The 13344-nt window shown below is 44.9% G+C and overlaps 1 protein-coding gene across 2 annotated transcripts in view; it reads left to right on the top strand.

Annotated features, from left to right (window-relative positions):
- Positions 1-680: 680 nt before the first annotated feature.
- Positions 681-13344, top strand: part of LOC311129153 (ubiquitin-conjugating enzyme E2 H) — a 22400-nt gene continuing 9736 nt past the window's right edge. The window contains exon 1 of one of the 2 annotated variants that reach the window (XM_084161454.1): positions 681-913. In XM_084161454.1, the coding sequence (XP_084017580.1) occupies positions 861-913 (53 nt within the window). In that variant the 5' untranslated portion in view covers positions 681-860. The remainder of the gene's footprint in view (positions 914-13344) is intronic. The other variant, XM_084161455.1, reaches the window with a different exon arrangement.

Genomic DNA, 13344 nt, shown 5'->3' with positions numbered 1-13344 from the left:
GTTGGAGGAGGAATCTGACAAGCATGCCTTTTAGATTTTTGTATCAAGGATTAATGCAAGCTTTTATGTTCAGACATCCATTTAATTAAGATAAAGATTAATTAAGATCACTTTATTGGTCAATTACACACAATATCGCCCGCCCCCCGACACTGAAAACTGGAGCAGAACAGTGATTAATGAGGCCCTCTGCTCTATTTGTGTATTTTATTTTGCTTTAGCAGCGTCTTTGACCTTGCGATTGATGAGTTGGCTGTGTGTGTGTGGCTGGATTGGGGTTGTTGGGTGGACTACACGGTGTGCAACTTGCGCTGGCCTGAGCAGGGCTGGGGATAAATAGGAAATATATCCTGCTGTCTGCCGCTACGTAATGGAATAGTCCGGTGAGAGAACGGTGCTCAGAGAGACATGAGCCCCAAGAAGTGCCATTACCACATTTTCAAATCCAATTGTATGCTTTTTAAAGTAATCATACTATTTTCATATTAAAAGATCTCAGTCTATAGTCAAAATAAAGGCATAGGCAGCATACTAGCTTAGCTATGTGGCAGCTTCTCAATCAAACATTTTTACGTTGATAAATCTGTAAAGACTACTAACACAACTTTGCCATTTATGTTGACGTTTTTTGTCTCGTGTATATGACGCGATCGGCGGAGGGATAGCAGAAGCTTCAGGACAGTGAGAGCTAGGCAGGCAGCGAGAGACGGGCTATAAATTGCTGCAGATAGAGTTGGGGACGTGGAAATATTTCGTTGTACGCATTTGCGACGAAAGCAAATGTAAACTTTGGGATACTACATCTAGACGTTCGAGCTGCCATCAGTTTACGGCTTGGTATTCTACAGTGGAATATAAAAATGTCGTCTCCAAGTCCGGGTAAAAGGCGAATGGATACTGACGTGGTGAAACTGTATCCTTTCAGAACATAAACAACAGAGATAATAATTCTAGCTAGTTGCTAACGTTTTACACCAGTTAGCAAAAATGTTTCTGTGGTTTTTCATCTTGCTAAAGATGGCTAGTAATGACAGCTGCTTGAAATGCATAGTTTGTATATGTATAATCAATTAATAGTATTGATTATTGCTCACGTTTAATGACAATAGCTATGTCCATAGCAAAAGTGTATTTCTAATGCTATCTAGCTACAGTGGATAACTTGGCGTAGGTAGCTAGCTAACGTTACCTTGATGAATTGCATGCCACAGTTAGCTAGGCTGCCTAGCCAACCTAGCTAATTAACCAGACCAGGCACAGAGACTGATATAATGTGTTGTTGCCAAGTTTGTTGCTAATGCTTGATAGTTAGCTTTAGCTATCTATCTTGTTTTGTAAAACCCATTTTAAAATGTTGGAACAAGGAGTATAATTAGTTTGTTTCGTCTTTTTCAAACCAGCCAGGTGTATAAACAAAGCTCAGTCTATTCTTGACGTGGTACAGTAGCTAGCTAGCCCATAAAAAAATGTTGGCTGGCTAGCTAACGTTACACAAACAGACATCCTGTTTTGCTCGAGGTGACTTAACGTAGCTAGCTAATGTAACTAGTTATGGAAAATGCAAATTAAACATCACGAATTTTATATCACGTGTATATATTATGAACCGAAATGACGATCATCGATTAAGACAAGTCCAAGCCTGCGGTCATGTTGACTTATCACGTTTGTTTACATAACGCTACGCCATAAAACTTGTTTATTTCGACTATCATTGTGTCTCGACGATAAAATTAACATTAACATTCGGCCTATCTGAGATTTGGTTCTCTTCGAAATATAGCTAGCTATTTTGTAATTTTCCTTTTCAAAATATGAATAGTTTTGTTGTCAATCACGAAAATACAAATGTGTTTTTGATTAGCTGACAAGTATGCTTTGCTAGGTAGGCAGAAATATTGGGTTTGTATCTATAAAAAAAATTCGCTATAGAATAGTTTGCATAGTAACATTGTGTGGAGTGGACGTTATTCTATTAAGCCTAGCCAATTCTCATATTTCGATAACCACTAAAGAACCATTGGCTAGAGAACTACGGATGAACCATCTGGGTTTGTGGGGCTTCATGAATATGCTGTGCGCTGTGGAATTCTGTACTTTTGCATTCACCAACAGCTCGAGTTTCCATTTTGTTATAGGTCCTTTTCTGCCTTTGTTCTTTTCTTTGTAGATGTATAAAAGCAACAGGACTCCCATTTACAAAATTATTTTTGAAGTTTATTTTCTTTAGCGTATACAAAATACAGTGCAAAGTTATTGAGAAGTATTCTAGGCCTATTGAAGTTACTTGCAGGAGTGGGGGGGGAAAAAGAACAAGCTGTTTTGTTTTTGTCCCCAGTGTGCCCTGCAGTGGAACCGAGTTTAATGATTGGGTAGGTCTGTTACTACCCGGAAACCACTAGAGGGTGGGACTAGGAACAGCTGATGGAGTGACCTCAGTTCTTGGTCAAATATGGGGTAGGAGGAGGGGGTTGGAAGAATCCACAAACAAGATTAAGCCCTAACTCCACTGAGAGTCTCAAAAGCAAGTGCCACAAGGAAAAAGTTGTTGAACAAAGGCAGTTGTTTTGAGTAGGGTGAAGACTTCTTAATCAATACTTGCTGCTGAACCGTTGAACTCTAGTTTAAGCTATTAGCCTACTTGTGCCATTTTATTTTCTCCTTGGGTGTAGTTACAGGAGTAAAATGTGGATAGCAGTCACTACTGTCATTAGGCCTACTTTACCGTTTTCAAACCAAATCCTCATATTGACTTCCACAAGTTTGAGACATGCGGTATTCTCCAGCCTGCTACTCACTGGCTTATTTATTGTGCCGTCCTCCCTAAGGCTTTTGTATAAGTGCTCCTTGCTAGTGACAGGATTTGCTTCAGCTAGTTTTCGGCTCTTGTCTGTAGCCTGCATGGCAGCCATGGCGGTGTATTGAGAGCGTGCAACAGTGTAGCGCTGTGCCGTGAACCCCCACTGGCCTCTGAAGATCTCACTGTGACGGGTCAGAACAGGTTTACTCTTACTGGAAGCCACCTGCGCAGTCACATACAAGGACCTTTGTGTGGGGCATATGTTCAAAAAAATCATTACATTTGTTGTGTGCATGCATGGCACGCTTGTGCGGACCTCATCTAAGCTTGTTGTCCTTGCTTGTGTATTAGGGGGGCTGGGGTCGGGGAAACTGGGCAGCTGTTTTGTGTGGAGTGTGTCCCTGCGGTGGACAGCGCAGCACAGTCATCTCTCTGTGCTCCAGATCACCACAGCCTCCCCCATGTAACCAAAACCTGAAACTAACACCAGCTTTGGAGAGGGACTTCTTATGGGCTGACTGACGCTCAGAACGAACCATACGCTTAATTTGCTGCGGCACAAGAGAGCTGAAAAATCTGGAGCAGGCTCGATAGGGAATTCATGTCAGAAATTAATGTCAGAATGACCTGGTAATGTAGTATAGGGGCTTAAGCTCTTCCTAAGCCAGCAAACAACATGGTGACCTGCCATTGAGGTCGGCACATACCTCGATAACATGTAATAGGTCAGATCTGTCCGCCAGATTTAATGAAATAGGCCCGGTAGAGGTATGGAATGTCTTGTTACACTTCAGGCTACTGTAGGCTCTCTCCCTCTCTTCTGTCTCTCTCGTCTCTCTCTCTCTCCCTCCTTTCCCTCTTTCTGTCTCTCTCTTGATCACTCACACCACATCAAAAGCTTGCAGTCTGAGTGGCAGTGGATCTTCCATCAGTAATCCCAATATGAAATACCTATAATCTACTATATTAATCCACTTTTATCTGCTGTTTATATTGGACTGTTATAGCTAAATTACATTGACTGTGCTTGAATATTTCCAGTTCATTGGTGACATATTGTACTGTATTTTTTATTCTCAGCATCTGGTCTGGTGGGAATAAGCCTAACCCTGTGTCCTCACTCCTTCACCTGCCTGGGCAGTACTTCACTGGATAGGCGTCTTTTCAACAACATCATGTAGGCTTTGCATTCATCTGTTAAGGTGCACTTGTGTATGAAGCGGTGCTCGTGAAGACCTGAGAGGGCCTCATTATTCTGTCATTTACCCTGGCTATTGAACTGGAAGCCCCCGGGACTTCACAACCAACTGAGTACAATGGGCTATTATCTGTAGCACTATCGCAGTACGGAACGACTATATACTAGGGTTTAAAAGACTGGGAGAGAGTGGAACAAAAATTCCTCTTGTTCTTAAACACATGGTTAAAAAAATATGTGAGCCATTGTTGGCTATTTCAGCTGTTAGAAGATTGAACATGTTTGTATTTGAAAGTATACACTTAGTATTGAGAGTAGGTGTATCCTACACTTAGCCTAGTATTCCAAAGGTACAGTAGGCTTAACCCTAAGCACTGAGAAGTTGTACTCGCAGTCGCATCAAGGGAAGATGACTTTTCCCAAGGCCTCTGAAGGTGCCCTTAAACATGTAGGGAACGTCAATGTAGTCAGCTTCTTGCTTATGTCATTTTGCTGATGTTGCAGATTTTGTGTTGTACTGAGAAGTGTCCAATGAATGGCCATCACTTCAATGACACATTTTCATTACTTGAGAGTTAATCAGGATATGGATACTTATTATTATTATTATGGATATTAATATCCAGACATTGTTTTGTACGGTTAAACCTCTCTCGGGCTGGTTAGGGCCTGAATCCCCAAGTGAAAGCCCCATAACAAGTGATTGGATAGCGGTTCTCTGAAGCATGTCAGACAGCCAGTGAATCTTCAGGGAGGCTGTGCTATGGGAGACGGGGGGGTCCTGTGTTTTCACATGCTTCGCTGGGCTGAGTTATCCATCATCATTCCAGGAGTCGCCTGCCTCAAGGTCCGTCACTCACTCAACCCCAGAAGTAAGGGAGTGAAGGGTTGGGCTGGCAGGAACGATGGGGGGGGAGTGGCTGGCAGGAACGCTTCCTTTCTTATTAGACTGCGTCCCCCCCCCCATTCCACCACACACACACACACACACACATCCCAAGCAATGAGTCAATCAGGCAGTCACTGAGTGGAATACCAATCCTGGGCTTTATCTGTCCTGGGTTCGGCCCCATTGTGCTCTCTCGTCTGCCATCCGGCCCGCATCAGCACGCCTTTGTCTGCCCTTACAGGAACCGTGTGACCCCCCCCTCCCTCTGCTGCTGTGTCAGTCCATGTGATGTCACACTGAACAGGTCCTTCACTGCACCGGCCCCTTTGTTACAGGGCTGCACTAACTAGATTGCTGGCACACTGTAGGGAAGGAGCCAGTGGTTTTAGTTGTGTGTTACGATTCGTAAATCTCGTTCAGTGTTCTATAGCAGGGGCCCAGACTTGAGTGACAGGCTTTGTTTTCCAGGGTCTTGGCTCAGGGCTTCTCTGACAGTGGGAGATTTGAGGCCCTCTGTAATCCCACAGTACTAACAGTAAGGGCTTCCTACATGCATGGCTGAGTTGTCTCAGAAAAACAGAAGGACTCCAAGTTCCTGTCTTTGTCTCCCGTCATGTTGGGGCTGTTGCTGCTGCCGCCTGTGTGTTCCTGGCTTGTCCTGTCCAACGGTTTGAAACACTAGGTTACATGTTGATCATACTCTGGAGTAGCAATGTTACCTTATTATAACCATATTACAGCCTGCGCCATAGCCGATCAGCTAGTTAAATACAAGGCAAATGAGAGTGAAGTGAATGTGTACAGTGATCAGTCCTATCCACACCCCACTTCCCTGGACTGTATCTGGTGATGGGTCTCTCTCTCTCTCTGTGGCTCTCCCTGGATCAGCTCACTAAAAGCAGCCCCTGTCGTTTGTGTGCAATGATTAATTTCACTCACTTACCAGCACTCTGACAAAGGCTGCTGCTAGGTACAGCCGTGCCCCCACCCCAACCCACAACAAGCTGCCAATGACGTCCTGTCTCTTTCCACATCTTCTTTATTCTTAGCTACAGTGAGCAGCAGTCATTAAGCAATTGCCTAGCATTTTGTTTTCCTCAGTCCTCCCCATTCAAAGTAATGCAATCACAAGCCTGCCTGCTAATGGATGGATGCCTGGTTTGGTGGTTTGATCGTACGTGGCACAATGCTCTGTAAATAGATTGTTGAGCTAGTGTGGAGGAGAGAGGAGAGGGGTGCTCACTCAGGGAGGGAGTCATTATTATTGCGGTGGGTGGGATTTCACACCAGAGAGGAGACCGAGAGGGAGAAAGCTAGGCCCTGGAAACCACCTGTACTGTAGTGTAGCTCACTGATCTAGCTAGCTCTCTCTGGGAACAGACAGAACTCTGTGCTGCTGGGTTAGTTGTGAATGCCATGTTCATAAAGGCTTTTTAAACTAGCAGGGTCACATTCAGGTGGTAAACATTTTAGATTGTTACAGAAGGTAGGCCCCTAAATGGCAGGTAATCCAAAGAAAAATACTAGTAGATTGTTGCAGACATGATTCCTTATTCTACATGTCAGTTTGTTCTACATAACATATTTCTATCTGAATGTTCCACAACGTTGTGCGTGCCCCAGGAATGTTCTGTTAGTCAGTGTTGTTTCTGGGTCACATAGGTTTAGACTTTGGTTTTGTAACGTAGCTCTGTCACAGGCAGCCCCACCCCAAGGGGTAGACGGTAGCACCAGGGACAGGGAGGTACTAACAAGGCCTCTACCCCCAGGCAGGGTGTGTCTCTCTGGGCCTGGCTGCTAGAGAGAGCCTGGGAAAGGGTGGATCAATTAGTCTAGCAGTCGCAAATCATATAGGCTATGTAATTTGATCCAATAAAATCTGATGCATCACGATTCTATATTACGAATCAATACTGTAATTTTATTGTGATTTGATGTTCCAAACACATGTTTTACCATAGTAGGCTATGTCTGCTGCAGAGGGACACGAAAGAAGTTTGAGATTTTTGATTAAAAAAAAACTTATATTGCTGAAAACATGTTGCCAATTGGGCCTCTGGAGCAAAAGTAAGGGGATCCACTTCTCCTTAATTCCTCCATGTTGTTTTGTTAACCAAATCCAGATGTGTGACCCGTCCAAAGTACCGTTCTGTGACCATGTAGCATAGTACAGTCTGTGACCAGTACATCTCCAGCATGTAGCGTAGTACAGTCTGTGACCAGTACATCTCTAGCATGTAGCATAGTACAGTCTGTGACCAGTACATCTCCAGCATGTAGTGTAGTACAGTCTGTGACCAGTACATCTCCAGCATGTAGCGTAGTACAGTCTGTGACCAGTACATCTCTAGCATGTAGCGTAGTACAGTCTGTGACCAGTACATCTCCAGCATGTAGCGTAGTACAGTCTGTGACCAGTACATCTCCAGCATGTAGCGTAGTACAGTCTGTGACCAGTACATCTCCAGCATGTAGCGTAGTACAGTCTGTGACCAGTACATCTCCAGCCTGTAGCGTAGTACAGTCTGTGACCAGTACATCTCTAGCATGTAGCATAGTACAGTCTGTGACCAGTACATCTCCAGCATGTAGCATGGCAGCATTCTACTGCTTGTACTCCACTCCCCAAGCCTCAGTGGGGAAAAGCAGTTGGTTATAGATGAGATTGAAATAGAATTGGAATGCCTGAGGCTAGATTGTCTGTGTATTGTACACCTCAGGGCACAGAATTACATAGACCATATTATATTGTATCTCTGTCCCAGTGTCTTAAAGATGAGCTCTGTGATATGCAGTTCTTTTGAGATGGAAGGACCAGTGGAAGTAGGGAAATCATTCCCTAAAATGTTGTTGACCTTTAAATTGTTGACTTCTATAGGTCCTTTTGGATTAGATAGTGCTGCTCCTGTTCAATACTGAATTGGGAGGAAATGGAGAAAAACATTGTGGCAACTTGGTTTATTCTGGCCTAAAGCTATAGGATCATCTGTTACAATTTAGGCTTGGGGTTACAGAAGGGGTGGTGGAAGCCCTAGTCTGCGTCCCAAATCGCACCCTATTCCCTACATAGTGCACTACATTTGACCAGAGCCCCATGGGATGCAGCTCTAGTTTGAGAGACTGTAGTTGTCCTGTTCAACAGGGCTAAGGCTTCAGTTGAGAAGCCCCAGAGCAGTGTTGGAGGAGTGTTGGGACAGTGAGTAAAAGTCGACACAAACCCTTCCCTGAGGCGAAGGCAGGAAAGGGAAGTGAGAACAGCTGGTGGAAGGCTGCAGCAGTCCCACTCCCTCCTACCGTGGAGCCCCACCTGCATTCACTTATCACTGCAGACCAGGGCTCTCAGAAGGAGTAGAGGAGGGAGGACAACAACACCCAACCCTTCAATGATATGGCCTTTTCACCTTAGCCTGATTTCCAAGTTCGTTAAATTGACATTGTTTAGGCTAATTGCTTTGCTACTCTTAAAGCAAAAGCCTAATAGCCTGTCTCAGTAAGTGGTCTTCATCTTTCACGTTTTTTGCGATTCATTCAAGACAGCCCATCTCTAAATATTGATGAAAATAAAATGACTAACCTCAGGAGTTTGGCAATGCTACCACCCTTGAAGGCACAAGGCCTATATACTCCAGAGGCTGCTAGCTATATGCTAGCTCTTTGAACCCAGCTCTGTCAGTGCAGGCTAATGCTAGGCTAACTCTCCAGCTAACCTCTGCAGTCGTGTCCGTGATTCAATAAGGAGTTATTGAGCAATAAGGGGGATGAAGAGAGGCTGCGGTAGAGCGAGAGGAGCAGGTCAGTGGGGTTTCCTGGCGGCGTACTCTGGGGAGTGTTTGCTCGGCGGCGAGCAGATCTAATCACGCTCTGAGGCTCGGAGCGGCCCTACCTTTCCTCCTGTTGCCATGGCCTCGGCCGAGGACTGTTGCCGTGCTACACTGGCAGCCTGTTTTGTTTTCCCAGACTCAGTGTAGTGAGGTCACTCACAGTAATCCTGCTTGGCATTGGCACATAGCAACAGTCCCATTTCTCTTTCTCTCTATAATGCCCTATGTCAGAGAGTGGGCCCATCATGTGAGACAGTGAGAAAGGACAGCATTGTTGCTGGCTTATTTTTGTGGAGTTCAGCACCATGTGTCCTAATATCAGCAGTGCTTTTTGAACTTGCCTCTACTCTAGTTCTCGGTCTTCCTCACCCTTAAGGACTACTTTATTTCCTGACTTTCATCTGCAAGGCCTTTGATTGCACATGGGGCCCAGAGTGAGAGGGTGTGTGAACGTGCCTGTGTTCAGAAGCACAATTCACCAGTGAAAGTTGGTGAACAACTTTCACCCTTTTCAAATACTAATTTGCTCTAGCCTGCCTGGAGTGCAAGATGGGAATGGTTTGCAGTTTTGGGTCTATTCTCTTGGTCCTTTAAGCCAGGCAAGCTCAATCAAGCACAAATAATGCAGGTAATCGGGGGGTAATTAATGAGCTGACCATGGCATTGGTATTTGGTAAATATTTGTTCTGCAGCACAAGGCCGGTGTACAGTGGTTGTGTTCCAAATGGCACCCTATTCCCTACATAGTGCACTACTTTTCACCAGAGCCCTACTGGACCCCCAGCGATAATAGAGGGAGGAGTATGCTCTGCTCTGCTCTCTCAGCACCTTTATGGTTCATCATCATCTTCTCACTCACACACAGTGACATCACTGTAGCCATCGGCCCTGCAATCTGCTGTGATGAGGTCATTTGGATTTGTTATGATCACCAGATCTGCCGTGAGGCTAGGTCAACATTCACCAGGCTGAGCTCTCTCTCTCTCCCTCTGTGTCTCTGTCGTCTCTCCTTCTCTTTGCTACATCTGTGTAGTGCTCCCTCCATCTCTTTTACTTTCTCTTTTCTGAATTAGTATTTCAGCTTATCTTGTTTCAGCGCTCACTAGGTTTTTCTTTCAGCATTCTTGTTTCTCCTGTCTTTGTGTTCTATTCCCCCTCTCTTTCTCTCTCTTTTTTAAATATCTTGGCTCAGCAAGGATTTGGAAGTGGGCCTGAGACGCTCTTGAGATAATGAGACATGGAATGGGACGGCCATCTTTCTTTTGTCTGTTTATGTTGGATGGAGTTTGATCAGGAGATGTTTTTGGAGAAACATCTCCTGGATGTTCTCCTCAGGAGAAGGTTCGCTTCACAGGCCACCGGGTGTGGAAGTGGAGAGGGAGAGTGTGTTTTTTGCTTTGAGAATGTATTTTTTGTTTGTGTGCATGCAGGTTTCTTGTGTGTGTTTTGTGTTCATGTCTTGCTGTCGTGTGTGTGTGTGTGTGTGTGTGTGTGTGTGTGTGTGTGTGTCTGTCTATGTTTAATTATGTGTGTGTGTGTGACAAGACAATGTGAAAGAAAAATCAGGATGTCCTCTGCCAAAAGTGCTCCCATGTGTCATTGAGCATAGGCAGGTCTAGTGTTGGCAGGCCTGCTCTGCTCTGCTCTGTTGGAGATGTAGGCCTGTAACCTGTTTAGTGGCTGTGCTCAACATGGCCAGTGTCAGTCTGTGGGGAGACTGCTGACTTAACCCCATTAATAACCCTAACCCCCCTTCTCTTCCCTACCCTCCAACACATCCCTTCCCGATCCTCAAGGGGAACATTTGTCCCCTAGTAAACACACTAGTAATTCCCTGCTGGTAGTTTCCCCTTACATGAAGGCTGGATAAACACAGAGATGAAGCCAAAGAGTAGGCCTAACCATTTTGATAGAACAACCATTTTGATCCCTTGTCTTGAATTGACTCATATAGACAGGTACATGAAGGGTTTGTTGTCAATAGTGGGTACTCATAAGTCTGTACATTGTGTCCTCGTTAAGGGATAAGTACTACCCAACACACTACAATACTTCATTTTCTGAGAGCAATAGACTGAACGCACACTTCCTGGGTGAAGCAAGCTGGGGACTCACTCAATCTGCCCTTGCATGTTCTGCAGAGCTTAAAATAATTTTCAATTTGATTTAACCCTTTGGGGGTCGGTCACTACTCCACTAATGGGATACCCAGTCAGGCTCCAGAGCCAGCTGCTGCTGTGTCAGAACATGATCGCTCTCGCTCTGTTTGTATCGCTCTCTCTCTTGCTCTGTTTGTATCGCTCTCTCTCTCTCTGTTTGTATCTCTCTCTCTCTGTTTGTATCGCTCTCTCTCTTGCTCTGTTTGTATCGCTCTCTCTCTCTCTCTCTCTCTCTGTTTGTATCTCTCTCTCTCTGTTTGTATCTCTCTCTCTCTGTTTGTATCTCTCTCTCTCTCTGTTTGTATCTCTCTCTCTCTCTGTTTGTATCTCTCTCTCTCTCTGTTTGTATCTCTCTCTCTCTCTGTGTTTGTATCTCTCTCTCTCTCTCTGTTTGTATCTCTCTCTCTCTCTCTGTTTGTATCTCTCTCTCTCTCTCTGTTTGTATCTCTCTCTCTCTCTGTTTGTATCTCTCTCTCTCTCTGTTTGGATCTCTCTCTCTCTCTCTCTCTCTGTTTGTATCGCTCTCTCTGTTTGTATCGCTCTCTCTGTTTGTATCGCGCTCTCTCTCGCTCTGTTTGTATCGCTCTCTCTCTCTCGCTCTGTTTGTATCGCTCTCTCTCTCTCGCTCTGTTTGTATCGCTCTCTCTCTCTCTCGCTCTGTTTGTATCGCTCTCTCTCTCTCGCTCTGTTTGTATCGCTCTCTCTCTCTCGCTCTGTTTGTATCGCTCTCTCTCTCGCTCTGTTTGTATCGCTCTCTCTCTCGCTCTGTTTGTATCGCTCTCTCTCTCGCTCTGTTTGTATCGCTCTCTCTCTCGCTCTGTTTGTATCGCTCTCGCTCTGTTTGTATCGCTCTCTCGCTCTGTTTGTATCACTCTCTCTCTCTTGCTCTGTTTGTGTCGCTCTCGCTCTGTTTGTATCTCTCTCTGTTTGTATCGCTCTCTCTCTTGCTCTGTTTGTATCGCTCTCTCTCTCTCTCTCTCTCTCTGTTTGTATCTCTCTCTCTCTGTTTGTATCTCTCTCTCTCTGTTTGTATCTCTCTCTCTCTGTTTGTATCTCTCTCTCTCTCTGTTTGTATCTCTCTCTCTCTCTGTTTGTATCTCTCTCTCTCTCTGTTTGTATCTCTCTCTCTCTCTGTTTGTATCTCTCTCTCTCTCTCTGTTTGTATCTCTCTCTCTCTCTCTGTTTGTATCTCTCTCTCTCTCTCTGTTTGTATCTCTCTCTCTCTCTGTTTGTATCTCTCTCTCTCTGTTTGTATCTCTCTCTCTTTGTATCTCTCTCTCTGTTTGTATCTCTCTCTCTCTCTCTGTTTGTATCTCTCTCTCTGTTTGTATCTCTCTCTCTCTCTCTCTGTTTGTATCTCTCTCTCTCTCTGTTTGTATCTCTCTCTCTCTCTGTTTGTATCTCTCTCTCTCTGTTTGTATCTCTCTCTCTCTCTCTGTTTGTATCTCTCTCTCTCTCTCTCTCTCTGTTTGTATCTCTCTCTCTCTCTCTCTGTTTGTATCTCTCTCTCTCTCTCTGTTTGTATCTCTCTCTCTCTCTCTGTTTGGATCTCTCTCTCTCTCTCTCTCTCTCTGTTTGTATCGCTCTCTCTGTTTGTATCTCTCTCTCTCTGTTTGTATCTCTCTCTCTCTGTTTGTATCTCTCTCTCTTTGTATCTCTCTCTCTGTTTGTATCTCTCTCTCTCTCTCTCTGTTTGTATCTCTCTCTATGTTTGTATCTCTCTCTCTCTCTCTGTTTGTATCTCTCTCTCTCTGTTTGTATCTCTCTCTCTCTCTCTCTGTTTGTATCTCTCTCTCTCTGTTTGTATCTCTCTCTCTCTCTCTGTTTGTATCTCTCTCTCTCTCTGTTTGGATCTCTCTCTCTCTCTCTGTTTGGATCTCTCTCTCTCTCTCTCTCTCTCTGTTTGTATCGCTCTCTCTGTTTGTATCGCTCTCTCTGTTTGTATCGCTCGCTCTGTTTGTATCGCTCTCTCTCTCTCGCTCTGTTTGTATCGCTCTCTCTCTCGCTCTGTTTGTATCGCTCTCTCCTCTCTCGCTCTGTTTGTATCGCTCTCTCTCTCTCGCTCTGTTTGTATCGCTCTCTCTCTCTCGCTCTGTTTGTATCGCTCTCTCTCTCTCGCTCTGTTTGTATCGCTCTCTCTCTCTCGCTCTGTTTGTATCGCTCTCTCTCTCGCTCTGTTTGTATCGCTCTCTCTCTCGCTCTGTTTGTATCGCTCTCTCTCTCTCGCTCTGTTTGTATCGCTCTCTCTCTCGCTCTGTTTGTATCGCTCTCTCTCTCTCGCTCTGTTTGTATCGCTCTCTCTCGCTCTGTTTGTATCGCTCTCGCTCTCTCTTGCTCTGTTTGTGTCGCTCTCGCTCTGTTTGTGTCGCTCTCTCTCTGTCGCTCTCTCTCTCGCTCTCTGTTTGTATCGCTCTCTCTCTCGCTCTGTTTGTGTCGCTCTGTGTCGCTCTCTCTCTGTTTGTGTCGCTCTCTCTCTG

The sequence above is a fragment of the Coregonus lavaretus genome (genome assembly GCF_964263955.1).
Source record: "Coregonus lavaretus genome assembly, chromosome: 5".
NCBI classification, from domain to species: domain Eukaryota; kingdom Metazoa; phylum Chordata; class Actinopteri; order Salmoniformes; family Salmonidae; genus Coregonus; species Coregonus lavaretus.
The sequence above is the reverse complement of the archived record's forward strand: the minus strand, read 5'-3'. Positions and strand labels throughout refer to the sequence as shown.